Here is a 25,933-nt window from a genome sequence, read left to right on the forward strand (position 1 = left end):
AGCATTCTACGATGGGTCCCGTATAACGAGAATTTACAAACAGGAAAGCACTCACACGCTTGATAGTGTTTACAATCACCCCTTCCCACTAACGCCGATTACCTGAGTGGCAGCTCAGTCTTCGATTCAAAGCTGTATCGCATCCATTCACCAACAGCTCTCAAGCTCTCCCACCGTACGCTCTCATCTGCCTCTTGCATCAGCTCCATAACCCTGCCCTTCAGCCCCAACTTCTCAAGCTGTTGTCGCTTCTCTGGCACTTCCTTGACCAAACATGCTACGTCGTTGCAGCCAATAGCCAATACCTGCTTGTCGTTGTCCCAGCTCTTAGATAGAATCTCCGCAAGCTTTCGGGGTAGTTCACCCTTGTTGTCTTCTAAGATGCGACGCGCATTCTCTTTCCAGAACGTGGCGTTACGATGCGGTGGTGACCAGCGAAGGTGGCCCGACTGCAGCTCAGCAGCGTACTCGTCAAAGGTAGTCTGTGTCTTGGTGTACTCCTCGAGGAGATCGGTCAGGGCCTGTAGGTCTTCAAGGGCATCCTCGTCGGTCAGATGTCGTGATTTCAAGCTCGAGAGGAGAGCAGGTAGACGCGCGAGTACGGCCGTTGGAAGTAGCGTGTTGCGGTTCGTGGTCAAAAGGTTTACGAGGGTGGAAAGGAGGAGACGAGTGGTCTTCTCCTTAGGCGAGACCTTGAGGAGTTGCGTGTAGAGGATGACGATGTCGTGTTCCCTGTAAGGTGTTAATGTTTGCGAAACGTGAGAAAGGGAAGGGACTGTACTCCTGAAGTCCTTCGCCTACGAGCTCGCCCTCAAAGCTGAGCTGCCAGATGACGAGTAATACATGGTATAGAAGCTGGAGGCCAACACCACCAGCAATACCACCATCCGTTGTACTGCGAATACTGGCACCACCACTGTACAGGGTCGAGTCCGTGTCTTTGGCAGACCCGGCCGCAGCTCTCAGGATATCAAACAGAGGGCTGAGTGTCTCCTTCCTTTGCTTCCAGAATATGCGCCTAGACTTGGTACTGCGCAATACGGCCGAGTATTCCCGTACAGCGATATCCTGCAGACCAGCGTCGGATGCCTTTGCGAGTGTGGAGAGGTAGGTGAAGAGCTGCGCTAAGGCCTCATCGAGCTGGGGAGTGTTCTTGGCAGATGTTGTGACAGCATTAGACAGAAGGCCGGATAGGACGGAAGACGTCAGGAGCGGTACGGGGTCTTCGTTGTTGGATGAAGCCTTCAAGAGTGGTAGGAAAGGCTTGTAGGGCGCTGGGTGCTGGACGAGGGCTGATGTGAGGGCGGGTATGTCTGGAAGTGTATGAGCTTCATCGCCTTTCTAGAGAGACTCCACGTGTCCTACCATCAATCATATCTCCCAGCAAGACCAGCATGTAGTGGATAATGTCTTGGCGCTTCGCCGCTGCCTCGAAGATGCTCTGCGACCCATTTCCGCCCACTAGCAGTGTCACGAAGCTATCCACATCTGACTCGATAGTCTGCTTCCTCTGTTCCTTGCGCACTTTATCGATTGACTTGATCTTCTTGAGGTCTTCGTCGGTGATGGTCTTAGCTCGTACAGCTCCTTCCCATGATATAGGCCGGGCGCGGATGTTGTTCTGGATAGAGGTGAGGTACGTCGGCGGGTCTAGTGAAGACATTGCGAATATGATAGTAGGCGGCGGTGTACTGGTGATGTGCGGCTTCGGTGCCTGGAGTCGTAGTATTGGAGCTCTGCCCAGGTGATGTTGGTTGCTGTGAGGCCCACCTGGGAGCTCCGTCATGGTGCGGAGCTAGTGGAGCTAGGATCTTTTGATATCTTGGCATCCACCAATCTTTCGCAAACACCATCACTCCGCGCCTTCGGAGTTCAACAACCCACACACCTTGCGCAAAGATGGAGTACTTCAGTCTGAAACGGTCGACCGCTGCCGATCATGGCCAGTCCAACCTGTCCAGCAAGGTCTACGTGCGGTCTACGAAAAGTGGCAAGGTCCAGAAAATTGTGAGAGAACTGTATCTGCGACAGGACATTCCATGCTCGTCCAATCTTTGCAGGGCATGTCTAGAGATTGCGCCGACCGACTACTCAAAGAAAGGTTTGACCGCGAAACTTCACTTGCAGAGTGAGACTAACCTTTTTCAGTCGCACCATTCGTCCTATCAGACACACCAGCAGGATCTAAGGACTTCCCAAATGGCCAATATCTCATTCCGGATACAAATGCTTTCCTTACTGGAATGGATTTGTTCGAGGTGGAGACCGCTTTTCACGATGTTATTGTCCTGCAAACTGTGCTAGAGGAAGTCAAGAACCGCTCCCTACCTCTGTATCATCGTCTGATCTCCTTGACCAAGAACGAAGGAAAGCGTTTCTACGTGTTTTTCAACGAGTTTAGGCAAGAGACGTATGTAGCACGGGAAGCTGGAGAAACGATCAATGATCGAAACGACCGAGCTGTGCGCAAAGCCGTGCAGTGGTACAACCAACACATTACGGAGGCTGTTCAAAAGCGGAGCAAGAAACAGACGCGCATCCCTACGGTAGTAATGATCACCGACGATAGAGACAACCTGCGGAAAGCCAAGGCCGAGAAAGTCCCAGGCAAGACTCTGTCCGACTTTGTCTCTGGCCTCGAAAACTCCGATGAGCTTCTAGATATGATCAGCGCAGCACAAGAGCAGCGAGAAGTCAGGTCGAAAAAGCCAGAGATCTTCTACTCCGAACACTACACGGTCTCGAAGATGATGACTGGCGTCAAAGCTGGAACGTTACACCAAGGCATTTTCAACGTCTCCCCATACAACTATCTGGAAGGCTCGGTTCACGTGCCTGCATTCGACAAATCGCTCCTGATTTTAGGACGTGAAAACAGCAATCGGGCCGTCTCTGGCGATGTCGTAGTTGTTGAAGTACTGCCTAAGGATCAGTGGAAGGCGCCTTCAACCAAGATCATTGAAGAGGAGACGGTGAACAAGAACGATAACGCAGAAGCCGAGGAAGGCGAAAATGTCATCCCGGAGAGAGAGCGACGAGCGCTACAAGAGGAGGTCAAGCGAGTACACGGGCAGACTATAGAGGGCAGGCCACAGCCAACTGCGCGCGTAGTGGGTGTCATCAAGCGGAATTGGAGACAATATGTGGGCCACATTGATCGCGACTCCGTTCGTTCCTCTTCGAAATCGAGCAGGCAACAACAGACCGTATTTCTTGTCCCAATGGACAAGCGCATTCCCAAGATCCGGATACGAACACGACAAGCTGGAGAGCTCCTTGGTCAGCGCGTTCTGGCAACAATCGACTCCTGGGATAGAGACTCTCGATACCCGGTCGGCCATTTTGTACGATCGCTCGGCGAGCTTGAGTCTAAGGGCGCAGAGACCGAAGCTTTGCTACTGGAGTGGGATGTTCAATACAAGCCCTTCCCGAAGACAGTTCTTGACTGTCTACCTGCGGAAGGTCACGACTGGAAAGTACCAGCTAGCTTGGAGGATCCAGGCTGGAAGGGACGCAAGGATCTTCGCGACCTCTTGGTATGCTCTATCGATCCTGTTGGTTGTGTTGACATCGACGATGCTCTCCATGCCCACAAGCTGCCGAATGGCAACTATCAAGTCGGTGTCCATATTGCGGACGTGTCTCATTTCGTTAAGCCGAACAACGCCATGGACAAGGAAGCCAGCCAGCGCGGAACGACCGTTTACTTAGTCGACAAGCGCATAGACATGTTGCCTATGCTTCTAGGAACAGACCTGTGCTCTCTGAAGCCATACGTAGAGCGTTACGCTTTCTCGGTAATTTGGGAGGTCACAGAGGATGCTGACATCGTCTCTTCCTACTTCACCAAGTCCGTCATTCGGTCGAGAGAAGCCTTCAGCTACGAACAAGCCCAAATCCGCATAGATGACGCCTCGCAGCAGGACGACCTCACGAAGGGCATGCGAACTCTGCTCATGCTTTCCAAGAAATTGAAGCAAAAGCGAATGGATGCTGGAGCTTTGAACCTGTCTTCGCCAGAAGTGAAGGTCCGAACTGAGTCTGAGACATCAGACCCAGCAGATGTTCAGACCAAGAAGCATCTTGACACGAACTCGCTTGTGGAGGAGTTCATGTTACTCGCCAACATCAGCGTCGCTGCGAAGAATTACGAGGCCTTCCCGCAAACAGCTCTGCTTCGTCGTCACGCTGCCCCTCCGAAGACGAATTTTGAAGAGCTAGATAACCAACTCAAAGTCAAGAAGGGAATGGAGCTCAAGACAGATAGTTCCAAAGCTTTGGCTGATTCACTCGATAAGTGTGTTGATCCCAGCAACCCGTTCTTCAACACTCTTGTCAGAATTATGGCGACGCGTTGCATGATGTCCGCAGAGTACTTCTGTGCCGGAACACAAGCGTATCCCGAGTTCAGGCATTATGGTCTTGCGAGCGAGATCTACACTCACTTCACATCCCCGATTCGCCGCTACGCTGATCTTGAAGCACATCGCCAGCTTGCTGCTGCCATTGAATACGAGCAGTTGGATCCCAGCCTACAGTCAAAGGCCAAGCTCGAGGCTGTGTGCAAGAACATCAACGTGCGACATCGCAACGCACAAATGGCCGGTCGCGCTTCCATTGAGTACTACGTTGGCCAAGCACTCAAGGGCAAGGACATCAACGAGGAAGGTTTTGTTATGAAGATCTTCTCCAATGGTTTCGTGGTCTTTGTACCAAGATTTGGAATCGAAAGTCTCATCAGATTGAGGGATCTCGCCACACCGGAGCCAGAAGCTGATTTTGATGCTGAGAACTATGTGCTGAGCATCAAGGGCGATATCAAGCGGACTATCGAGCTGTTTGAGAAGGTGACTGTCAGGATCACGGATGAGCTTGAAGAGAGCACTGGAAAGAGGAAGGTGCGCTTGAGCCTGGTATGAGTTCTAAGGGAACTATCTGTTGGCTTAAGTTCTTAAGGCGTTCAAGGCACGAAAATGGGGAGGGTCCTTCCATCTACTGTAACGTTAGACCTCTTCGGAGTTGTGGCCATAGCAATTCCAGTCGATACACGTGCGGTTTACTCTATTGCATTGTCTCCCCTGGTCGCTGTTCTGCGTCTTGAACGCGCATCTACATGTTACTGACTATTCATTTTCCAGGTAAACGGCTCGTACTCCGGTACCTAGGCCCTTAGCATGAATGTCACTTCGCCTTCTAGATGTCCAAAAAATACTTGACAAATAACGGCAGCGAACAAGGAAATGCACCAGCGTCTCAATTCAGTCGTCCTCCGACGCTTCTCTCGCTCTCAACCAGGCTTGCAGGTCCGACTTGACAGCAGCTTCCTGTTCGACATCACCCAATACTCGCATTCGGTATCGTCGCGCCCGCCCTCTCGTCTCGAACCCTTCTCAGCACGGTTCGATGGACTTCGCTGACCAACGCATATCCGATCCTTATTCTGCACGCGCAACCGCATTGCGCAAGCGACGCACCGACGAGTTCAGTTGCGACATGCCGACTCACGACATGCCGCTTCTCCACGTTCGGCCACGCCGACAAGGTTTACAACGGCTCCTGGGCATCCGCTTACTCCTTCTTCGCACTTGCGTTACCAGACTGTCTGATCTCGATCACCCCATTCTCACGCCATTGCATTGCGAACCGGACTTGCGATCTGTGGAGGTACAGCTACCAGGAACAGTCAATGCCGATCATCTATACTTACTCCGTGAAGAGCAGCACGGCTGGTAGAAACAAGGCCACAAACGAGGAGATGGGTTATCTCTTTCCCGTCCAGGGCAATGGCGTATAAGGTGGCGCAAGATTAGCCCGGCAACGGACCGAGCCCGTTCTTGCATCTCCATGATCTACAGCGGAGGTTTGAAGACCGAAGTCGCGCGTTTGTCGTTCGGCAAACCTGCTCTCACAAGTCTACAGGAGCTGCAAACCGGTCCCATATCGCTTGCGTGGGCATGTCTGGAGAATGACAGAAGGGGCGGTGGCGCTTGGAAAACGTTCCTGTCGTTCGGGAACGACAGCGAGGCTGGTGGACGCTGGAAGGGTGAGCGAGGTCGCTTATAAGGTTCGTCGTATGTGAATAGCGCGGACACGACTCCGGGACGCGGATGCTTGCAGGAGATTGTGAAAGACGGTTGCGTTGCGCGCATCACGAGCTTAGATCCGCAGTGGGGAGATGGTTTACCACCGTCGAGCCGCGCAGACATGCATCTGTAAGATGGAGATGGGCATACAGCCGTGTCGCTACCGTTGGTGTGCAGTAGGTGAAACTCGTTCGGTCCCCGCAACGAGATCAAGGTTCACTCAGAGTTTGGTACGATGTCGGCCCCGATATCGTAGCGCGCACTCTCCAGCATACTCTGGAGTAGAGTTCCCTTGTTCCCTGACAAATCGTCACAATGATGATCATGTTGGGGGTAGTGATTCATTGGCTTGTTCTTGATGACATTGTGCGCAAAGTTGGACGAGGAGGCATTGAGAGGATCTGGAAAGACATGTGAAGGTACGCAATGAGGGAGTAGAATTTCATTGGCGGCGGCTGAATTTCCCGGACGATTCAGTACCCTGATGAAGGCGGCAGAGTGCAACTCTGGGAATACGCGGCTGTTCATGACCGTTCTGCAACAGCAAAAGTAAATCTACTCACCCTGATAAGAGAGTTTTGCAAGACCAGTCAGGTGCTCGGTAATTCCCATGAAGCCGCGATTGTCTTGTTGATCGCTTCGTGGTGGCCGTACTAAAACCTCGCAGCCAATGGACGGAGATGCATGCTCCAACACGCATTTAGCATCTCTGCGTATTGAATGTGATCTTGCTCAGATCTGAGTATCGCATCCAACACCAACAGCCAGGAAGCCTTGCATGCAGATCCTCAACACTCGATCAGCAGTCCGCGACTTTGCCTCTTCCTTGCACTTGCAGCAAGCGAAGTGAGCATCAATCTATCTCTGATTATTATAAGCATCATTGAGCGCTTACTATAGTAATCAATCTACGGATGTGTGCACAGCCGCCCCCACGAACACATGTTGCGCAAGCGACGCGGGATGTCTAACATTGACGTTCAATATGTACCTGTCACACATAAATCGCGTGCAGACGGTACGAGTCGTAGTGGTCGGGTAAGAAGGGCGCATGTGGATGCAGCTGTCATCCGACGCACAAAAGCCTGTCATCCGGAACGGAGTCCCAGCGACTCATGTTTGATTTCAAAGCTGGCTTGCAGTGAACGGTAGCGTCAAGCCGACTGAAGGAACACCTGCGCAAGCGTCACCGTTCACGACATGCGAACGACACATGGGCAGTCCAGCTGACCATGATGCGAAGTCGTAGCTTCCGACATCACCCGCTGCTAATACATTGAATGCCGACAAATCCGGATCATGACTTTGGCAAGCAGGGCATGGGAAATTTTTCGCCGTGTAGCGTATTCGTCGGTGGTCGAGAAATTCCATGGGCAATAATAAGTCCGTTATATGGTGTCGGTGTTGGCTGGTACCCACACGATGCCCCACGCTCCCACTACACAATCCTGGGAAGCCCGGTAGAAGAGCCACAAGTATAGTCAAGAACCTTGAGGATAAGAAGTGGTACTTCGGATGCCCCCAGAGCCGATGCGTAGTCCAGGAGAATTCTGATCTTGAAAATCTTGCTCGAATGGAGAGTGCGGTGTGTGATGAGCCTGAAGTGGTGCCGGGCCTTCTTCTTGTTCGAGAGGCAAAGCGTTCATCTTCATCTCAATGACTCGGTTCTTGGGTGAGGTCATGACGGCTGGACTTCGGTGCCGAGACCCAGAACAGTGTAGGGTGTGCGCCGTCGCTTTCTCACGAAATTCAGGAGCTCACGATGCTGGTGTTGAAGTTGCGGCTGAGCTTAGCTGAGGACATGCCGCATCCGAGCCCTCATTGGTGGCAGCAAGAGATGTTCGATGCGAGCTGCGGTCTTGACACCTTCTACTTTGGTCGCACCAATGACAACAAGACAGCCACAAGCATTTTCTCTCCACAATCTAGTAGATCAGGAGATATCAGAAAAAGCAATCCAATATCTGCGACGCACTACGCATCACACACGACGATGCAGCCTTCATGGGTATCTCCATAACTCTTGCCGTATTCCTCGCACTGGCTGCCGACGAGAGTTGCCGCCGCTATGTGCGCTCGATCTGGGGCACTACCACTATCGGTTCGTGGCTTGGGCGTCCCACGCTTGGTCGACGGTGATAGTACACGTGCAAGTTGCGCAGTTTAGCCGGTAGAACGAAGTCGCCCTGGCGCTATGTTCCAGCTACAGGTACCAGCCGTGTTGCTCGGCCTGGCGGCAAAGGCGCGTTCGCAAAGTCGGATCTCTGCTAGGTACCCTTGACCCAAGGGATGCCGAATGAGAAGGTCTAGACATCTAGCCTTGCTGGTATTCTCGTCGCAACCCTTAACAGAGCAGGATGTTCCCTTGATCTCGGATATAACGATAATAGCGATATGAGCGACAAAATGGATGCAGACTGGGAAGCCTTTCTGGTCTTGGCATAGACTGCAAGTCTCATTTCGGTTGCGAGACGGGCGCGAAGATCATGATGGCCGCGGAATCAGGAGCGGGCCCTCTTTCCAGCGTGGATGCTCCTTGTGAGGGATTGAGTAGGAGAACCTCAGAACATGCTATTTGTGTACTGCATTATTTCAAAGCCATCACCATCATAAGTCTGAAGCGTTTCTTGACAGAACGGTACTTCAGCGCTACCCCGTGGCTTCTAGGTGACATTGCGAGCATCGGCGACGGTAAGAACTCCTGTGAAACGCAAAATATGCTTCGGAGAGTTTTCGACGTGTGCCGCTAGCTGCCTAGATATGTCGCTTTGGTGGCAGTGATGAGTCCAGATGATGCATTACCAGTACACTATGATTAGTCGCATGGAGGTAGCGTAGCAAACTGCAAGCCCCAGTCGACGGCTCTCATATCACTGTAGCGAGTGTGCATGGCGGCGTTGGACTCGTTGCTCAACCAGAGTCGACCAGATTTGCTGTGTTTCAAGAAGGTCCGGTGAAGGCTCTCAAGCGCTATTGGCGGTCGACAAAACGGCCCCGCGATGAAGCATCGGAGATTATCAGCAATGAATGACCTGGCACGCTGGCGACCAAGCAACCGTTCGTGCAGGGGACACTGTCGGCGCAGTTTGCGCTATGTGGCCCGGTTTGCTGCATGGCAGGCCCTCAGTGCCAGGTATTGCGATAGTCAGGAACGCTCGGCTTCTAGTCTATAACCCATTCGTTATATCGACCAGTAGCTGTCTGTATCGCTCGCGCTCCAGATCTCGGCGTCGAAACTTGGAAACTTGATTTCGGCAGAAGCGAGTCGAGGCTGGTGACAAGCCGCAGCTGCAATGGGCTTGGGAACGGAACGCACACCAGCAGGATCTGGATGCGCTCCGTCAAGGGCTAAGATAAAGAACCTTGAGGGGAAGCTATCGCGGGACGCACCTAAAGCCCGACACGGGATTGGCCAGTGCCTGGAATGGGAGCGATACCCAAGACCGTTAGTGTGGTTTGATAGATCGACGTCGTGTCAGCGCCCTGCTCAAGCGAAGTTTCCGACCGACACACGCCCCTTCAGGCGTACTGAGCGTTTGCTTGTCTCATTCGTACTCCGCCCTCTAGCGATGCAAGGAGAATCAAGAAGAAAAAAAAAGTTTTTTCCGGGGTAGAGCTGCACGGCAACGACGAACGGGTGTGCTGTCGCATCTGCTATCAAGCCCTCGGTGTCAGGTTGCTGAGGCTGATGCGACTTCTGCCCCTGGATTCGTTCTGAGGTCATGATGTGCTGTCAAAGACCAACATCGTGCTGACCTCGACGACGCCACGTTGCCCGCTTCACGGCTTTGGGATGGCATATACTGGACGGGAGTGTCAGGCCCCTGCAGCAGGCACGGTGGAATTGCCTATCCTGGGACTTGCGCCATCTTCAACGGCGGGGTGTCGTTCCAAGGTTGTCGAAATTAGCCCATCATGGATTGCTCTTAGTGCACTGCTCACCGATATTTGCTTGAGTCTGCCGTACTAACAAACTTCGCAACCCACCATCAGGTACGCTTTTGTACCTGCATCTCGCCTCAAGCCAAGCTAGTCCGGTGTCTATAACCCGCAACGCTCCTCTCTCTCGGTGCGCCGTCGTTGGCTTTTACCGAAGGACTGTTCTTTGTGCTGCCTCGTTTCGTGGCGCTAATAGCATACCGTCATTGCCTACTGCGGTTGTGGAGCGAGGGTACACGCATGACCCAGGTCTCCGCTCTCGAGCCCCTCCGCCTTCCCGCACTACTTTATCCGCATCGCCCTCCAAGGTTCATATCAGACAGAAGTGGGCTCAAGGTACCTACCATCGTTTCGTCGACCGCCACCTCTCAGGTGTAGCCGCATCAACCGCAGCCACAGCCAGCATGGTCGTGACCTGATCGACATCACTCCTTCATATCTTCTTTTTGGATCTTCCTTCCAATACACCATCACGCCTTCAACAAAGACGATCGCGACAAAGTTTTACCATTAAACGAAAGCAGTCCCATTCAACTCTCACACTCACATACACACCCTCGTTACAACTATGGAGCAAGAAACGAAAGTCTGGATCATCCTTGGTGCCGTCGTAGGCATCCTCGTCCTGACGGCGGTTGCCGTCGCCCTTCTCTTCTGCTGGAAACGATCTCAAAGAAGGATGCGAGGCTTCTCTCTGCGAGCTGTCACACCACTAGACGATGCCGAATTTGAATCGTGGAGACGGCCCAGCCAATACACCCAACGACCGGAGAAGTACGGCATCCGACCAGCTGTCTTACGCGAACATGTATCACCCAGAGCCACTTCCATGTTCGAGAAAGAGCTTAGCACATACGAGTTCCCTCCAAGGACACCATCATTAACCGACATGGCTTCACTAAAGTCACCCACCAGCTCGATACGAAAGCCCGAGCGTGTACGGAGGAAGTCCAGTGTTGCTTCGTCTATTGCCGACCGACCCCCAACACCCTATTCTCCGAACTCTCCAAGCGGTGAATTCAACCGGGGCTCCACATCTTCACATCGATCCCAGCCTCTAATACATTACCCATCACCATCAGAAACTTCTGCTTTCCGCTTCAACTTCGAATCAGAGTACGGCACTCAACAAAAGGGCGCTGGACGCTGGATATGAACGCCAGTGTCACTTCAACATTCCAGCCATCTTCGCACCTCGAACATTACGGCTTGCAGTGATCTCTGTAATACCTGCAGCCTGCCGAAAGCACTCGAAGCGACTGAAACACACCTGACTGCTTCTTGCGTCACCACGCACCGCTTGCTGCTGTACAAGCATCGGGGCTGTCGCGATACCCAGTCAACACTTCACCTTTACGACCTTCGCTTCGCATACATACTTTACGATTGGACATGATTTTGTCATTTGGAGTTCGGCGGCGCTTTGCATCTATGATACCAGACCTTTGAGTCACTACACAGGCCTCGAGCCTCTTTGTTTCTTTTTGTTGGAGGATGAGCCACTCAGTGCCGAAGATCGCACGAGAATGCAATTCAGTAGTATAGCCAACCACATAGTCGGGTTTGCAGTTGTAGCACTGCGAGAGGCTAGTCCTCTGTACCCATATCAATGAACAAACTCATTAGCACATGATCCTTCACTTCCTACTGCAGTGATCTCCCTCCCATTGCGCAATACGCCCTGCCCTGCAAGACATCACGCACCACGCATCACGACATCAGCCCAAGCGGCAACTCGGCCCCGACCGTTCCCACCCACGACTGCCGACGCCGACCCCTTAGCCGTGCAAACGCCTCATCTGTGCCTGTGCCAAAGGAAAAAAACGTGGTCTACACCGCCAGTTCCAAGACCCCAGAATGTTGCTATACGCGATCTGAAACTCTGCTCGGCCGCCATCTCCACTCCACTCCACTTCGACTATCGAAAAGCGAGCGGGACGCGATTCATGCGCGATCGCGCTTCCCGCGCTCGAAAAGTACACCGCATTATCTGGCTGGGTGAACCCCGCGAGATGGTGAAGGTGGTGATACTGGACTCTTGGGGGCTGAAATGTAAGACGCAGGGTGGTGGAGTAAGGGATCTTCGGTGTCAGTTGCTTTTGCGCACATCATGGGTGGGTTTTGGTAAGGGAGATGCAACTCATCTAAGCGACAAGCTAGATGCCTGCGCGGGTACTATGATAAGAAGCAAGTAACTTGGAGGTCTACATTACTCTTCTGTGGCTCAAATTTTGCATCGTATACTGTTGTCGTCGGCTGAGTCTACAGGCATTTGCTCACTTTCTTCTCGCTGCACAGATATGTGGATGACTAAGCCAAGCGAACCGAGCGGATGACGTGCAGCCAGGATAAGGTGTGTTGAGCTGCACGGCGTGCGTGAAAGCGTTTTAGTGGGTCAACGACTCAACGTGGACAGCTGTCACCGCAAACCGTGTGGGCAAAACAAGCAAATTATCAGCCACACCCCAATAACCCCCATCGCGTGCTCGTTTCTCAAGCCCATAATTCGCGTCGCCCCATTTCATCCACCAGCCACTATCCGCGCGCAGATCAGTCGCAAGCGCGAATCTCGTTATCCGCACCCCACAAACGCGTTCTATCGCGTCTGGCACACGACTTCTACACGTCCAATCGCAAATCGCCCAATATGGAGTTTATACAAGGTATGCTTCGCTGATGCGCCTATCGTCCTATCACTGTATTGCGACACGGGTTGCTAACACCAGATACCAGACTACGCAGCTCTCCTCCCGCGCCTCCTCCCACCGTCCTTCGCAAACCCCCTCCTCCACCTCCTCACAACCTTCTTCGGCATCTCGCGCACGCTGTCAACGCACCTCTCACCCCTCCTCAACAAACTCATCACCCAACCCGATGTCGCCTCCATCCTCGCGCTGCTGGCCATATTCTTCATCTCGCTCAAGATACTGGACATGATGTACCGGGCCGTCATCTTCTGGGTGAACCTGGCGTTGCGACTGGTCTTCTGGGGCGGGATACTCGTCGTGGGCTTCTGGGTGTACAACAGAGGGCCCGAGGGCTTTGTCGAGGATGTGCAGGGCTTGGGCGAGTACTGGCTGGGTCAGTATGAGGTTTATAGCCAGGAGGTTAAGGGATTTCAGCAGCAGAAGGAGGATCAGATTAGGATGAAGGCTAGTGCGCAGCAGCAGCAGAAGAGGAAGGGGTGGCGGTGAAGAGGGCGTGGAGACAATGGGTGGGGATGTGTGTATGAGGGGACGGGAGTTGGATACTTGTCAACATAATGGCTGCGGTTCCGAGGATCGAACCGCATGACTTGGTGCAAGACTGGACTTCTGCACATATTCTTACGGCGCTCAGGATCTTCAAAAGTGTGGGACTGGCTTTGGGATTCATCGGCTTCGTACACAATGTCGGAGTGTTTTGGACTACAACTTGTACATGTTTGAGCTTCACGAATAATGGTATCCATGACAGTACTCTGAGCTTCCGCCACATCTACATTGTTTCCACGCCGGCAAGACGCCACCGAAGTCTTTGAACTCAGGTAACAGCTGACTATTGTTTTAGAACCAGAGGTCAATCACGGGGTGCATCGGATTCCGTCGCGCGACGAGGGGGATGCTCCTGACTTTAGGAGAAGAGGATGGAAAGTTTGATCGCCTATCCAATTTTCCCTCCGGCACGACATTCCATCCGATTCTTCTAGATCTGGACCGTCGCTTGCCGCTCGTCGATGAGGTGTTTCTGACAACCGAAGGAGAGCCATATCCACACTTCAGTGTCGATTCATTTGATTCTCTGGATAACGTGTTAGAAAAGATGCGAAGACAGTCGCGCAGAAACGAGGGCTCATGGAAAGACATGCTGTTGTATGTGCCAGCTCAGCGGCGCATCAACGTGGTCTTCGACTATACGTATTATGAATCTCGTCGCAACTATACGCTTCTTGGAGAGAGCGGATGCGGAGTTACTATGGGTCAGTTTGTGAGGGCTTTCCGCGACCAGTTGGAACATATCGAAGAGGACGTACGCGGATTTCCGCAGGAGATGTTGACCTACTGCAGTGAATACTGGGAGAAGAATCATGAGGATTGAGTTTGAACAGGATAGCATGATTTGGGACGTCAGAAGATAGAACGAGTCTAGGAAATGAGGAGACCTCTGGTACAGTTGCTTCACTATCTGAACTGGTGCGTGAAACTGTCTTGATCCACCTGGTTCTGTGACACTGGAACTAGGTCAAACCACGAAGACATTAGCAATGTATCTTGGTGGCCATGTATAATTGTCTCACACACATGCCACTCGATGAACGTGACCCCCGGCGCAGTATAAAGTCTAGCACCCGAGTGTCGCTATCCCTCCTATCATCAATCTCGATCCATTCTCACAAGTGACTACACCGCCGGAGATACCACACAACATGCAGGGCAGTACAAAAGACAACACCGAGAAGACCAATACAGGCATACCGACTGGGAGCGCAGTCCCAGACGCCCCTCCCAAGATACTCTAGAATGAAGCTGATTCAGATGACGACAACGATGGCAACGAGAACGAGAAGAAGAACGACAACATGGACGACGCGAGTACCGACAGCGATGATGATGACAGCGATATTGCCACAATCAAAGTGAATCTCAGAACGGAGATCAGAGTCCAAAGCCTCTCCGACTCTTTCCCCCGGACTGTGATAGTCCTAGAAGTTAACTTCAACGAAATGGAAACAAACCCCTTCCATCTCGTCGAGATTCCTCGTGGCACCGAGTTCCATGGGATTATTGAAAATATGGAGCGGTGCATGCACCACGTCGACGAACGCTTATTCGACCAAGTAAGTCTACGAAACGCTGGCAAACCACGACCTTGGTTCGAATTTGAATCTTTCCAACACCTGCGAGCTCTGCTGGAAGACAGCAAGGATAACTCCGGGGCTAACGACGGTGATTGGATAGACCAGCTCTTGTTTGAGCCAGGTCTTCAGAGAATCGATGTTTTGTTCAAATATAGGGCTTACAGGAACACAGGCCGCAAGTACGAGCTCACCGGCGAGAATGGGAAAGATGTCACTGTCGGCCAGTTCGTGAAAGCTTTCCGTGATCAGCTGCAGCACACCGAGGCAGACACACGGAAGTTTTCTGGAGAGCTTTCCCTCATCTGCAACGACTGTTTCGGTAATGCTCTATGAGAGGAATGCGATACCAGAATGCTCGTTCTTGATGAGCTCCTGATTTGATTGTGGCTCGGGATGGCTTTCGTAAGCGCGATCACCTCTGTAGGTGACATCAGAGTTGTCTAGAATAGAACAATATCAGTCAGTAGGATGGAATACGAGTAAATTAGCATGGCGAGTCGAGATAAGCAACGTGATGCATACTTCTCTTCGACAAGACGCGATCGATGTAAGACAGGATCGAATAGGCAAGTCGCGAAACGTTAACCTATTCACCAATCATAGCAAATCGATAGGATAAGCATTAGATGTTCAGAAAGTAGACTCATAGTAGGCGTGCATTAGGTTCTGCTTTGTGCAGTTGTGCCCATCATGCAGATGAAAGGTGCCCAAGCCAAGCAACCAATGACGTCGCAAAGTCCCCGCAGACCTCCAGTGACGCGCGCACCAAACGATCAACCCTCCCCACGCGCAACCGTTACACAAGCTCACTCCTCCCACTTCCCCTTTCAATCTTCTACCAACCCCGCCTAAAAGATGGCAGCAATATCCCCCGCCCCCGCCTCAACACCCACGCCCACACCCTCGACAGCCCCAACGCTCACGTCCCCCAACTTCGTCTTCCCACCACACTACTCCTTCCCGCCCTTCTTCACCCTCCAACCCGTCGCCAGCACACGCTCCTCCCAACTAGCCTCCTGGTCCACGCTCATCCAATCCTACTGCCGCCACAACCGCATCTTCACCCTCTCCCTCATCGACGCGCTCCCCACCCCGCTCTTCACAAACACCACGCTGCGACGCAGCCTCTCCCTGCGCGACGCAAAAGCCATCATAACCTACATGGCCTCCCCCGAAGGCGGCAACCGCGCCGAGTTCATCAACACGAGTTCCTCGAAGAAGGCGAAGGCGGGGGAAGAGAGCGAGGGTGGCAAGGCGTGGATATATTGGCGGAGGCCGGAGGAGTGGGCTGCGGCGTTGGAGGAGTGGGTTGAGAGGACGGGGCAGAAGGGTACGGTGCTTACGCTGTATGAGATTGTCGAGGGGGATGCGAGTCGGCGGGAGGAGTTCTTTGGCATGGATTTGGAGTTGTTGCAGAGGAGTTTGGGGGTTTGTGTTAAGAGGGGGAGGGCGCAGGTCTTTGGGTCGGGGGGTGAAGGCGAGGGTGTCAAGTTCTTTTGAGAGAGTGTTTTGGTTGGGATATGGGTTGATGGATCTTGGAAGATATACTTGGACAAGGAGAAGATGCGTAAAGACGAGGTGGACGAGCGAGTTCAATGATACCCAGTCATATTTTGTTGCGTGACAATATAGAGCTTACAAAACTAAAGATACGAAAGACATTATAGACATACGACAAAGGCTTGGGCAGAATTAGAAGTACTAATGCCGCCTGCATATTTCTCCTCGGAAGGGCAGTCCCATACTTCGCATTTGCAGCCGTAAGGCCTGTTCAGCTCCAATACTCCAACCTACTCGCCAACAGGCGTCCACATCGCCTCCAACAACCCCTTCTTCGGCTCTCTCCCGTCCAACACCGCATCCAACCACCCATTAATCAACGTCCACTGGCTATCATCCCCACACTCTTCAATCGCAATCAACACATCCCTCTTCTTTGCCCCATCCTTCCTGTGCACCAACCACTCCGGACACTGTCTACGCATCTCTTCAACGAAGAAGGTGCGTAGACAGGTGAGCTCGTAGCATTGAAGCTGTTCGTTGTGGAACTGTACGGCGTCTTTGTCGGCGAGTGCTTCGGGGGTGAGGGGTAGAGGTGGTTGGGGCTGGGATGTTGTGGATGTGGGTAGGAGACCGTCGAGGAACTGGGGGATTTGACAGGCGTACCAAGGCGGTACTGTGGTTGTGCATTCCCAGTCTACAATGCCGACTAGACTGCCGGAAGAGGAGACGAGGATGTTATTCAGGGATATGTCGCCGTTGAATAGTATCGACTCTTCATGTTTGTGCTCCTCCGCTGGTGTTGTGAAAACCTTTGGAATCACCTTTTCGAGTTTGGTGTAGATCTCTGACATGCCTTCGGCTTGTTCTTCGTCGTCAGAGTCGTAGCTATCGGAGTCTTCTGCATGTTGAAGCTTGGTGATGTCGTGCTGCAGGAAGGCCATGTGAGCGTCCACGAAGCTTTGGCTGCTTGCGAACCGGCCGCGGTAGATGGGCTGCTGGATGTGATCGTCTATGAAGAAAGCTTGTGTGACTGCCTCTCCGACTGTATAGTGTGTGCTGCGTCCGCTGATGGTAGGCGACCGATTGAAGTAAAGACTGCCTATACCAGAGAGCTTCAAATGGTATAGCTGGACCATGAATTTTACTATTTGTTGGACCAGAAGCTCTTTGTGAAGCCAGGACATCTCATGCCATACTTCTCGGAGTGGACGGCCTGGCATACGCTCCATAAGTATCCATTCAAAGCCCAGGACATCTTCAAGATTCTCGCTGTGTGCAGCAATCTCAGGGACTGGAATGTTGGTCTTCTGGCCGAGGAAGCCTAAAGTAGCGACCTCGCTACTGGTCTTGACTTTTGGTGCTACAGGTAGCGTGACACGAAAGAAGAATTGACCTTTGGAGCAGGCAATCTCGTATAGTTTATTGAAGGCGCCTTCGGCGAAGGGCTTCAGCTCAATAAGCTCATCTTGTGGCAAGTCTAAATGTTTTCGCGCCAGCTCTGTGGCCTTGTCAATGGATGGCTCTTTAGTCCATGTTGGTCTCGCGCCGAAGAGACCTGGCTTCCAGCATAGGCCTGGTTGTTCAATATTGCGAGGTACAGTTGGCGCTGAATCCATGATAATGGGATGTGAGTTTGGTGACCGTGGTGTGGTGTTGATGTTAAGAGGGTAAAAGTGAGGAGGCGTAGTAACAAGCAAACAAAGAAAGTGTTCGTCGCTTTCACCTGCCCTGTTTGCGCACGGCGAGTCAGTGATAAGCTGTTTAGGGCATCAAAAGTGAACGCACACGGTGGTGTTGAATAGCTTCACGCTGCACTGATGACAATGTCAGCGCGACTAGAGTGTCCCATGTACCTTCACACTGCCAGACAGATATCAAGACCAACAGCCATGGAGCGGACACACCTCATCGAGCACACATTCCACCGCCAACTCAAAGGATTACAACCATAGGCCCATACAGTCCATCCTATAAGTAAGCATCAGTATGGGTAAGAAGTTCCGCAAAGCTCTCCTCGCCTTCATCGACGGCATCCCGGACCATAAGCTCGAGGGCGGTTTGCCATCTATCCAGAAGACCCTCTACGAGGACGACAACTACAGACTGGACATGCAGGATGTAAGTAATGTTTTTTTGCACTATCGTCTTCGTCCACCCATACTGATCATAATACATAGTTAACGACTGGTCCGCCCAAGTGCTATAACATCCAAGTTCAGGTAAACAGGCATGCCCTATTCACCTCGGCGCGTAAGGCAGGTCAGAAGGGAGCCACCGTAGGTAAAGTTTTAGTGCCCGTTGAAGAGCCGTGGACTGCGTGGATGATCAAAGAGACGCTCAAGCAGAGCTGCATTGACTTTGGTGATCAATCGAACCAGTTCTAGGCGGCTTGGGTGCTTGCGTAAGTTGGTATATCTTGGCGAGAGTTCACGGCGATATTCTTTTCCGACATGGATAGGCGTTCTATACCTAGGAAGGTGTTGATGTTGCACAAGACTAAAAACGATTAGCGACGTCTTGAGCAACGAGTATAGTAGTCCAAGATAGACTTCAATCCGGAAGTCAGGTTTGCCTGAGTCGCATTGACCACATCCCCGCAAGACGCAAAGTTAAAACAAGCAGTGTCAGATGCTCCGTGCCTGAGAACTGTGGACGTGATGACGCCGCAAAAGCTTGCATAGTGACTGAGGACAAGGAGTCCATGGTGACTGGTGCTCTGAATGCTGGGGAAAGTCTTGGGACGTGGCTGATTGACGGTGGAGAGGATGGCCGGACGCTTGGATCTTGATGGCGTAGATCACAGAGAGTTTTGAGAGATGATCCCAATAACGAGCCAGATTGATCTTCGACTCTGGAGTCAAAGAAGGCTGGGGACCAGAGTTGGACAGGTAGTGCATGTAATGGTGATGCGGCGTGAGTGCATCGTGACACAGACGTCAGTCATCGGTAGTGGTCCGCTGCGGCGTACTAGGTGTGATAGTGACGCAACACATGCTAGGGAACTCGAATCCACCGTAGATGTGGTGGATATGGCTGGTGATGCAGATCAGGGCGGATCGTCGCAGGCTCAGAGTAAACAATGGTTCTGGTTCAGGGAGCGGGCCGTTAGCTAGTCTACAGTAGGAAAGGGCCGAGGGTCAACGGGCGCTGCAGAAAGCTACGCAGCACGCACAGTAAACAGAACGATGGACGCTGCTAACGACGAGGCTGGAGGCTCCGCAAGCCCCATGCGCAGTTCGAACAGCGCATGGCCACGTCGCATAGGCGTCCACAATTGCGGGGAGCGTCGTGAGACGAAGCGACGTGGTTGTGCTGAGGGCGGACGGTCTCAGGCACAGGCTCGACGTTATGCGCTGCAACACAACAATGCCATCCGCAGCGGACCGGTTGCGCGGTGGACAGTAGTATTTGTATATTGAAACAGCGGACTAATCCAGCAGGTCGGTTCAACTGTTAGTGTGTGCAGGCAGACGCTATGCCGCATGCGTCTTGCTGCATTGTGCTGCAGATGACTGCGGGTCAGCGTGGAGCGCTGCGGGCTGCCGTCGAGAGAGGTTGCACACGGTGGGCATGCGGTGGGTCGTTGTCGAGGTCGTATAAACAACCGTCTTATACCTAATCACTCGACCAGCTGGAGTCGCAATCCGTCGCCAGGCACCTGAGACGAAAAGCATCGGAGGATAATTTTAGGCCAGGTACATCTCATTTCCCCTCGGCAGGGTCAGCCCAATCACCGCGCACAGAAAGAACGACCGGACCCCTGATCCCTGACGCCGAAGCAGGAGCTAGCCGACGCGGTAGCCTCGCTGTTCGTGCGTGTTGACCATCCCCCAAGGCTCAAGCGTGCCTTCCTCTCTCCACTGTAGAGGCCCATCGCAGCTTCCCTACCCAGTACGCTCTTTCTGCCACTGCGAGCCAGGCCCTCTCCTTCCCTTCTTAGACCGGCACCCCACCGATACGGTCTCTATTTTCTAATACTCTTGCATCGCCATCTCGACACCTACATAGATATACCCCATCCCCGAGGCCTATCTACATGTCGCGAATGGACTCGTGAAGCTGCGCGTCTCCTACTGGCCCGCCATCGTCGATTACCCTACTCCACCACGGCCACTTCCTAGGATTGGATCTATCGACAAGCCATACAGCTTCTACGCGTACAGATATACTCAGCATGCGCCCGTGCCAGTGCTGCGACCATGTTGGCGCTATGATTCTCTCCGAACCTTATCGTCGCCCAACTACTACCTCCTGTTCCCAAAAGCAATCCCGCTCTGGAATAAAAAGGGCTGCCGTCTTCGCTGTCGTCGCCGCATCGATACCGTCCGCAATGGCTCAACGGAGTTGCGTGTCGCTTCAGGGCTCAACCGCCTGCCCGGCCTTTTCCTCCGCCTCTGTCGACACCAACTTGACGGGGAACTTGTACGTCAAATGTGTTTTGATAGACAGAGTGTTGGCTAACAGTGAACGCGCATAGTCCATTTCTCCAATACGTGTCAGACACCCAGTCGTTCGACGAGGGCTTGAAGAATTATATCGGTACCGGATATGCACAGCGACAGTCAGTCTAGTTCAAGTCGTACCACGCGACTGTTCATATGCACCAGAAAAACTAACGCATCCCAGGTACGAGAATATATTGGGATGCTCAAGCGTCAACCTTACTAGCACCACCAACCTCTATGCTCGTTACACAACGACTGTCCTTTGTAACGCCATCATCCAATCCTCCAGGAACAGCTGCGGACTCGGCGACACGGAAGCGACTCCACTTTGTGCTGGTGCCTGCGTATGTAGACCGTCTTTGTCGTCCCATACCGCGTCGAAATGCTGACCATCTCAGGCCGATTTTGCCATCAGCGAACAGGTCATCGTATCAAGCCCGGATCTGTGCGGTACGCCTGGTAACAATGCAGTCCCGGAAATCCGCTCTGATTTCGCTCGCTGCTCCAACCCTGCCAACTCTCTCAGCAGCAGCTGTATCGACGCGACCGAAAACGAGCCCAGCGAATGTGGATACAATGGCAACCTACAAGGACTCTGCCTCTTCTGTTCCACTAGCACCGTCAACTCTACGGACTCTTGCTGCGTCAACGCAAACGTCGAATCGCGCTGCGTAGGCATTGACCTGCCTACAACCGTCTCGATGCCTCCAGTGTTCCCCTCAAGCACTTCGTCCTCTTCCCCAAGCTCCACAGCCGGCGCCGGATCTGGTGGAGGTGATTCTGGTCTTTCTGGCGGCGCTATCGCTGGTATCGTTATTGGATCACTTGTCGGCGCTGCGGTGATCATCGCAGCCGCCATCTTCTGCTGCATGCGCATGCGGCACAAGAAGAATAGCCAGGCTGGAAGCGTCTTCAACACGCCATCGCCATCGCGACGCCACTCTCCCAAGGGACCCATGCCACCTATGAGCTACGGTGGCGACGGCCAATCTCCCGCTACTATTCTCCCCGGTGCGCGTGTTCAGCGTATGTCGGCTTTGGAAGGATCAGAGTCCTCGGGTCAGAACAGCGATCGAGGCGGCCGTATGACCGCATACGGTGGCTCACAACTCGGTGCCTATGATTCACCCGAGTCGATACGTGGCCATCTCGCCGGTAACCTCCCCAAACGACAAGGTTCTCTATCCAGCCATTCTGCTCTCGGAGCGAGCTCTTCACCACTCTCTGGATCTGACCAGACGCGTAACTTTTCCAGTCCGGATGGTGTCGCTTCCGGCCAGTCCGAGCAGCTACAGTTCTTCAAAGACTACTATTCCCAGGACGATATCCACCCGAACGACACTGTTGCCACTCTCTGGGCCTACCAACCTCGTGCCGGCGACGAGTTCGAGCTAGAAAGAGGAGATATGCTCAAGGTCGTCGGTATCTGGGATGACGGCTGGGCGACAGGTGTAAGACTTTCCGAATCGGCAGAGCAGTGGGAAGCCCGGAAAGCCGAGCAGCGCGACTCCGGCGTAAGCAACGGAGGCCGACGATCACCCGTCGAATCCGACAGCGAGATCAAGGCTTTCCCCTTGGTCTGCGTGTGCTTGCCACAACACTGGAGGAAGACGATTGAAGGCGACAGCACAGACTCTGGTGGGCATGGCAGTGGAGGTGACCGGATACCTCCAAGCCCCTAAGATGTCCTTCCGTGCCTGGGTCTGTTAACGCTCCCTAGTTGCTCCCTTGTCATCTCCAACCTCAGAACGCCCACCACGTTACGCGCGGTATGGAAAGGGCAAAAGTCGAGTCGCATCCGCAGCACCACCCAATTCGCTAACACGGCCACTACTCTCGAGCACACCAGACGTCCACTCCCTGGGGTCTAGTACACTTATCGGCTCCGACCCTGTCTCCAAATAGTAATGTCGCCACGATGATGTTTGATTTACGCGTTGCTCTTCCCGTTTTGCGATACCTTCGATTCTTGGTCCTCCACCACACCCCCGATCATCGGCCGTCGTTCTACCCCTCCAGGGGTCCTTTGAGACCCTCGAACACGCCATGGCCGCTGGACCACTTATACTTCTGCTTTGTCACGATCAGCGCGAACCATAGACTGCCTTCGGGTCTAGTGTCTAATACGCTCCTTAACCGTCCCCTGTCGCGCAAGCCTTTGCTTTGCGCAACAAAAAATACACCTTCTTCGACGTTCCTCCAGTAAATCACGCCAAACACACATCTACTCCGGTACATACGACCCTGACCTACCTACCTACCCACCCACCCCGGCTGATTGACGTTTGTTCTATACCCCGCCGCATATCCCATGCGGCGCAACCTTTCCTTTCTTGCTGTTGATTGTTTCTGTGGAGAGTGAGTGAGTTGAGAGCGCTGGAAGCGATATTGTATATATGACTCTTGCTTCCGGAGCCTACTCTCGAGGACAAAGGGTTAATGCTTTATCTTGATTATCATTTCTACGATATCCCGCCTGTTGGGTAGGAGAGAGAGGGTGTGGTTTGTGGTTGTTTAGTGGAGGGTGGCTTTTGCTGTTTTGGATGCTGAGGAGAGAGGAGATGGTGGTGGATGGTGGTTGCTTGCGTTTTGGATAGCTAGGTTTGGCAATGGGAAATACCGAAATATTCGACATGTTGTCTTTTCGGGTAGTGAATGCTTTGTGCTGTGCAAACTCCTAGTAAGATCGTCACTTTGCCCAGTCCGGTTGACCCAACGACCTCGTTTCTAGGACGTCAGCACCGAAGTACAACCATGATCTCTCAAACCCTCATCCACCAGCCCTCGTCCATCACTTTCCCCTTTCCCACATCCCTTCCTTTCCCAAAACCCTGGCTATCGGCACTTTCCCAAATCTTACGCCATCTCGAAACACGCACCGTTGTCACTTATAGCCAAGCATACACCTATAGCATAAGCATGAAACCCTTTGCCCCGACCCCCCAACAACCGAACCCGCCTCCCCGGTTCAACACCCCCCGTTCAACACGTTTCTCGAATGCAAATCTCCGAAGACAAACGCACAAGCCACAGGTACGCGTGTTTGATCCCTTGCTTACGTGACTGCCGTGAGTACAGGATATAGAAGGAATCAGTATTGCTTGGGTGTCAGATCTGGTTGGGAGCTAGAGTCTGGTTGGAATGTCTCACGTGATGAGACGAGATGGGACTGGGTCGATTCAGTGTCGGTTTCTTATGCTTGCACTTGCACATAGTACACAGGATGCGTTCTAGAAGACAGAGTTGTGGTGTTGGTATCGCAAGGGGTGAGCGCCCATCGTCTCATCTACGAACACTCAGACCCCGAAGAGCACAGCAAAGCAACGATGATTGGTAAATTATCGTTCATGTTTCAGGTATCATCTCGTTCTAATCCTGTCTCGTCCTGAGACCCAAAAGGGCATAAATCAGTCCCCCATCATAGTACCCCGAAGGGAGTGTTCATCGCTAGTCCGTCAATTCATCGCATCGTTGCAGTGTGAAAGAAAAGGTCGCCCAAAGGCACCACCGCCGCCACAGCTCACCCCCGGTATAATCTCTCCATCAAATGGTATCACCTACGATCTTCCCTTCCTCCTACCGGCCTTTCCTAGGCCTCCATCTTCGTTTCGCTTGTGCCAGTCGTCTATCTCGCGTCGAACGCCTTCGCGGTACGACTTGTATTCTTCGCTCGTTTCCACTAGCAGTTGTGGGCAGTGGCCTGAACGGCGCAGGTGTCGCTTCAGGTTCTCCCAGCGGCAGTCGGGCTTGAAGGTGCAGTTGGGGTGTGGACATCTGTACGGTCGGAGAGTCTGCGAGCATCGTTAGTAAGACGTAGTATTGTATGACGAGTCCATCGAGGCCTACCTGATGTGTCCTCTCGTGCTTGCTCAGGTTACTCGAGTCAGCACATGTAAACTCGCAGAACCGACATTTGTGCGGCTTCTTGCCCTCGTGCAGCGCACTGATGTGGGTTTGCAACTGTGTATGCGTTGTTGTTGTGTAGCCACAGCGGTCACATACATACGGTCTCTCGCCTGTGTGTGTCCGCTCGTGATTGTCTTTGGCTTGGTTGGTTGCAAACGTCTTGTCACAGCCCTCATAGCTACAAGCGTATGGGCGGTAGCCTGCGTGGCCGAGAAGATGACGAGACAACTTAGAGCGTTGCTTGAAATCTTTGGAGTGTGCTTCACAGCCTTCCCACTGGCAGAAGCAGTGTGTGCAGTTGTCAACGTGTCCGGTCTTGATGTGTTTGTGGAGGGTTTCGGGGCTGTCAAAGACAGCGAGGCAGAGGACACCGGGCGCATGTTGCCTGAAGGTTCTGATTAGCTTATGTTTTGATGTGCCGTCTAGCGTTCTGATAATAGAAGTGACTTGGAGGGTCAGGGAACCAATTCGGGCCGACGTACCACTTGCATACACAGGACTGAGCGTCGGTTACGCCACCAGCAGATGCCGAACTTGAACCAGCGAACGTTGTCCCATTAGGCCGTAAGATCTCGCTTTGGACCGCAGAGGCGAGGAAGTCGAGTTTATTGGCAGCACCAAATGAGCCCCCTGGCTGCAACTCGTTAGGAAACGCCGAATCCGTCAGCATCCACGACTGATCGTGGAATGTCTGATCGTTGAATCCCATCATTGGGGCGTCTAGGCTGAAAGGATTCGAGGAGTGTAATGAGTTGCGGTCCGCCGACACAGGGCTTGTCGGTAAGCTTGGGTTGAAACCAAAGTTCATAAAGTTGGACGCGAGACCGTTCCCCTGTGCTATCGACGAATTCCAAAGGTCCATTTGTTGTTGTGATGCAGATGGTGCGTCACCGCACGCTCTTTGAGGTCCATGGCAGCACGAGTTGTCAATGTGACAGTGGTCACCAGCGACGTTGAGGTAACAGTGTGGTGGGAAGACTGTTTGGCCAGGGCCCGGCGATGGCTCGGTAGTAAAGGCGCTTTCTAGCGAAGTATAGTTGCTGTGCGACAGCGCTGGCGTTGGCGCGCTCGACGCTATTGTTGTCAGGTCGTCGGCGATGGTGTTGTACCCGTGAGTTTGGGAGAAGCAGGGATATGTCTCGAATGACCCCAGGCCATCGTCGTTTCCGTGGAAGCCTTCTTGAAAGTGACAAGGCGCGGTGTCGTAACAGTACACAGTG

General features: G+C 52.9%; 10 protein-coding genes across 10 annotated transcripts; 7 read left to right on the forward strand and 3 right to left on the reverse strand.

Annotated features, from left to right (window-relative positions):
* Positions 1-98: 98 nt before the first annotated feature.
* J4E90_006072 (uncharacterized protein) lies at positions 99-1,786 on the reverse strand (the record flags this gene model as incomplete). Its single annotated transcript, XM_051435621.1, has 3 exons — positions 99-732; positions 782-1,313; positions 1,366-1,786. 3 exons carry the CDS (start codon positions 1,784-1,786, stop codon positions 99-101), a joined length of 1,587 nt encoding a protein of 528 aa, XP_051290479.1.
* A 113-nt stretch (positions 1,787-1,899) lies between these two features.
* Positions 1,900-4,919, forward strand: J4E90_006073 (uncharacterized protein; the record flags this gene model as incomplete). Its single annotated transcript, XM_051435622.1, has 2 exons — positions 1,900-2,101; positions 2,149-4,919. The coding sequence occupies 2 exons, from the start codon at positions 1,900-1,902 to the stop codon at positions 4,917-4,919; spliced, it is 2,973 nt and encodes a 990-aa protein (XP_051290480.1).
* A 5,671-nt stretch (positions 4,920-10,590) lies between these two features.
* Positions 10,591-11,178, forward strand: J4E90_006074 (uncharacterized protein; the record flags this gene model as incomplete). The annotated part of the gene is made up of 1 exon (XM_051435623.1): positions 10,591-11,178. The coding sequence occupies one exon, from the start codon at positions 10,591-10,593 to the stop codon at positions 11,176-11,178; it is 588 nt and encodes a 195-aa protein (XP_051290481.1).
* A 1,491-nt stretch (positions 11,179-12,669) lies between these two features.
* On the forward strand, positions 12,670-13,216 carry J4E90_006075 (uncharacterized protein; the record flags this gene model as incomplete). Its single annotated transcript, XM_051435624.1, has 2 exons — positions 12,670-12,685; positions 12,756-13,216. The coding sequence occupies 2 exons, from the start codon at positions 12,670-12,672 to the stop codon at positions 13,214-13,216; spliced, it is 477 nt and encodes a 158-aa protein (XP_051290482.1).
* A 760-nt stretch (positions 13,217-13,976) lies between these two features.
* Positions 13,977-15,192, forward strand: J4E90_006076 (uncharacterized protein; the record flags this gene model as incomplete). Its single annotated transcript, XM_051435625.1, has 2 exons — positions 13,977-14,067; positions 14,537-15,192. The coding sequence occupies 2 exons, from the start codon at positions 13,977-13,979 to the stop codon at positions 15,190-15,192; spliced, it is 747 nt and encodes a 248-aa protein (XP_051290483.1).
* A 522-nt stretch (positions 15,193-15,714) lies between these two features.
* On the forward strand, positions 15,715-16,359 carry J4E90_006077 (uncharacterized protein; the record flags this gene model as incomplete). Its single annotated transcript, XM_051435626.1, has 1 exon — positions 15,715-16,359. The coding sequence occupies one exon, from the start codon at positions 15,715-15,717 to the stop codon at positions 16,357-16,359; it is 645 nt and encodes a 214-aa protein (XP_051290484.1).
* Positions 16,360-16,649: 290 nt separating this feature from the next.
* Positions 16,650-17,978, reverse strand: J4E90_006078 (uncharacterized protein; the record flags this gene model as incomplete). Its single annotated transcript, XM_051435627.1, has 1 exon — positions 16,650-17,978. One exon carries the CDS (start codon positions 17,976-17,978, stop codon positions 16,650-16,652), a length of 1,329 nt encoding a protein of 442 aa, XP_051290485.1.
* A 370-nt stretch (positions 17,979-18,348) lies between these two features.
* J4E90_006079 (uncharacterized protein) lies at positions 18,349-18,746 on the forward strand (the record flags this gene model as incomplete). The annotated part of the gene is made up of 2 exons (XM_051435628.1): positions 18,349-18,480; positions 18,582-18,746. 2 exons carry the CDS (start codon positions 18,349-18,351, stop codon positions 18,744-18,746), a joined length of 297 nt encoding a protein of 98 aa, XP_051290486.1.
* Positions 18,747-20,692: 1,946 nt separating this feature from the next.
* Positions 20,693-22,489, forward strand: J4E90_006080 (uncharacterized protein; the record flags this gene model as incomplete). The annotated part of the gene is made up of 4 exons (XM_051435629.1): positions 20,693-20,784; positions 20,840-20,923; positions 20,989-21,151; positions 21,206-22,489. 4 exons carry the CDS (start codon positions 20,693-20,695, stop codon positions 22,487-22,489), a joined length of 1,623 nt encoding a protein of 540 aa, XP_051290487.1.
* A 1,875-nt stretch (positions 22,490-24,364) lies between these two features.
* Positions 24,365-24,643, reverse strand: J4E90_006081 (uncharacterized protein; the record flags this gene model as incomplete). The annotated part of the gene is made up of 2 exons (XM_051435630.1): positions 24,365-24,581; positions 24,636-24,643. The coding sequence occupies 2 exons, from the start codon at positions 24,641-24,643 to the stop codon at positions 24,365-24,367; spliced, it is 225 nt and encodes a 74-aa protein (XP_051290488.1).
* Positions 24,644-25,933: the final 1,290 nt, after the last annotated feature.

This window comes from Alternaria incomplexa (genome assembly GCF_024043165.1).
Source record: "Alternaria incomplexa strain BMP 0042 chromosome Unknown scaffold_8, whole genome shotgun sequence".
Lineage (NCBI taxonomy): Eukaryota > Fungi > Ascomycota > Dothideomycetes > Pleosporales > Pleosporaceae > Alternaria > Alternaria incomplexa.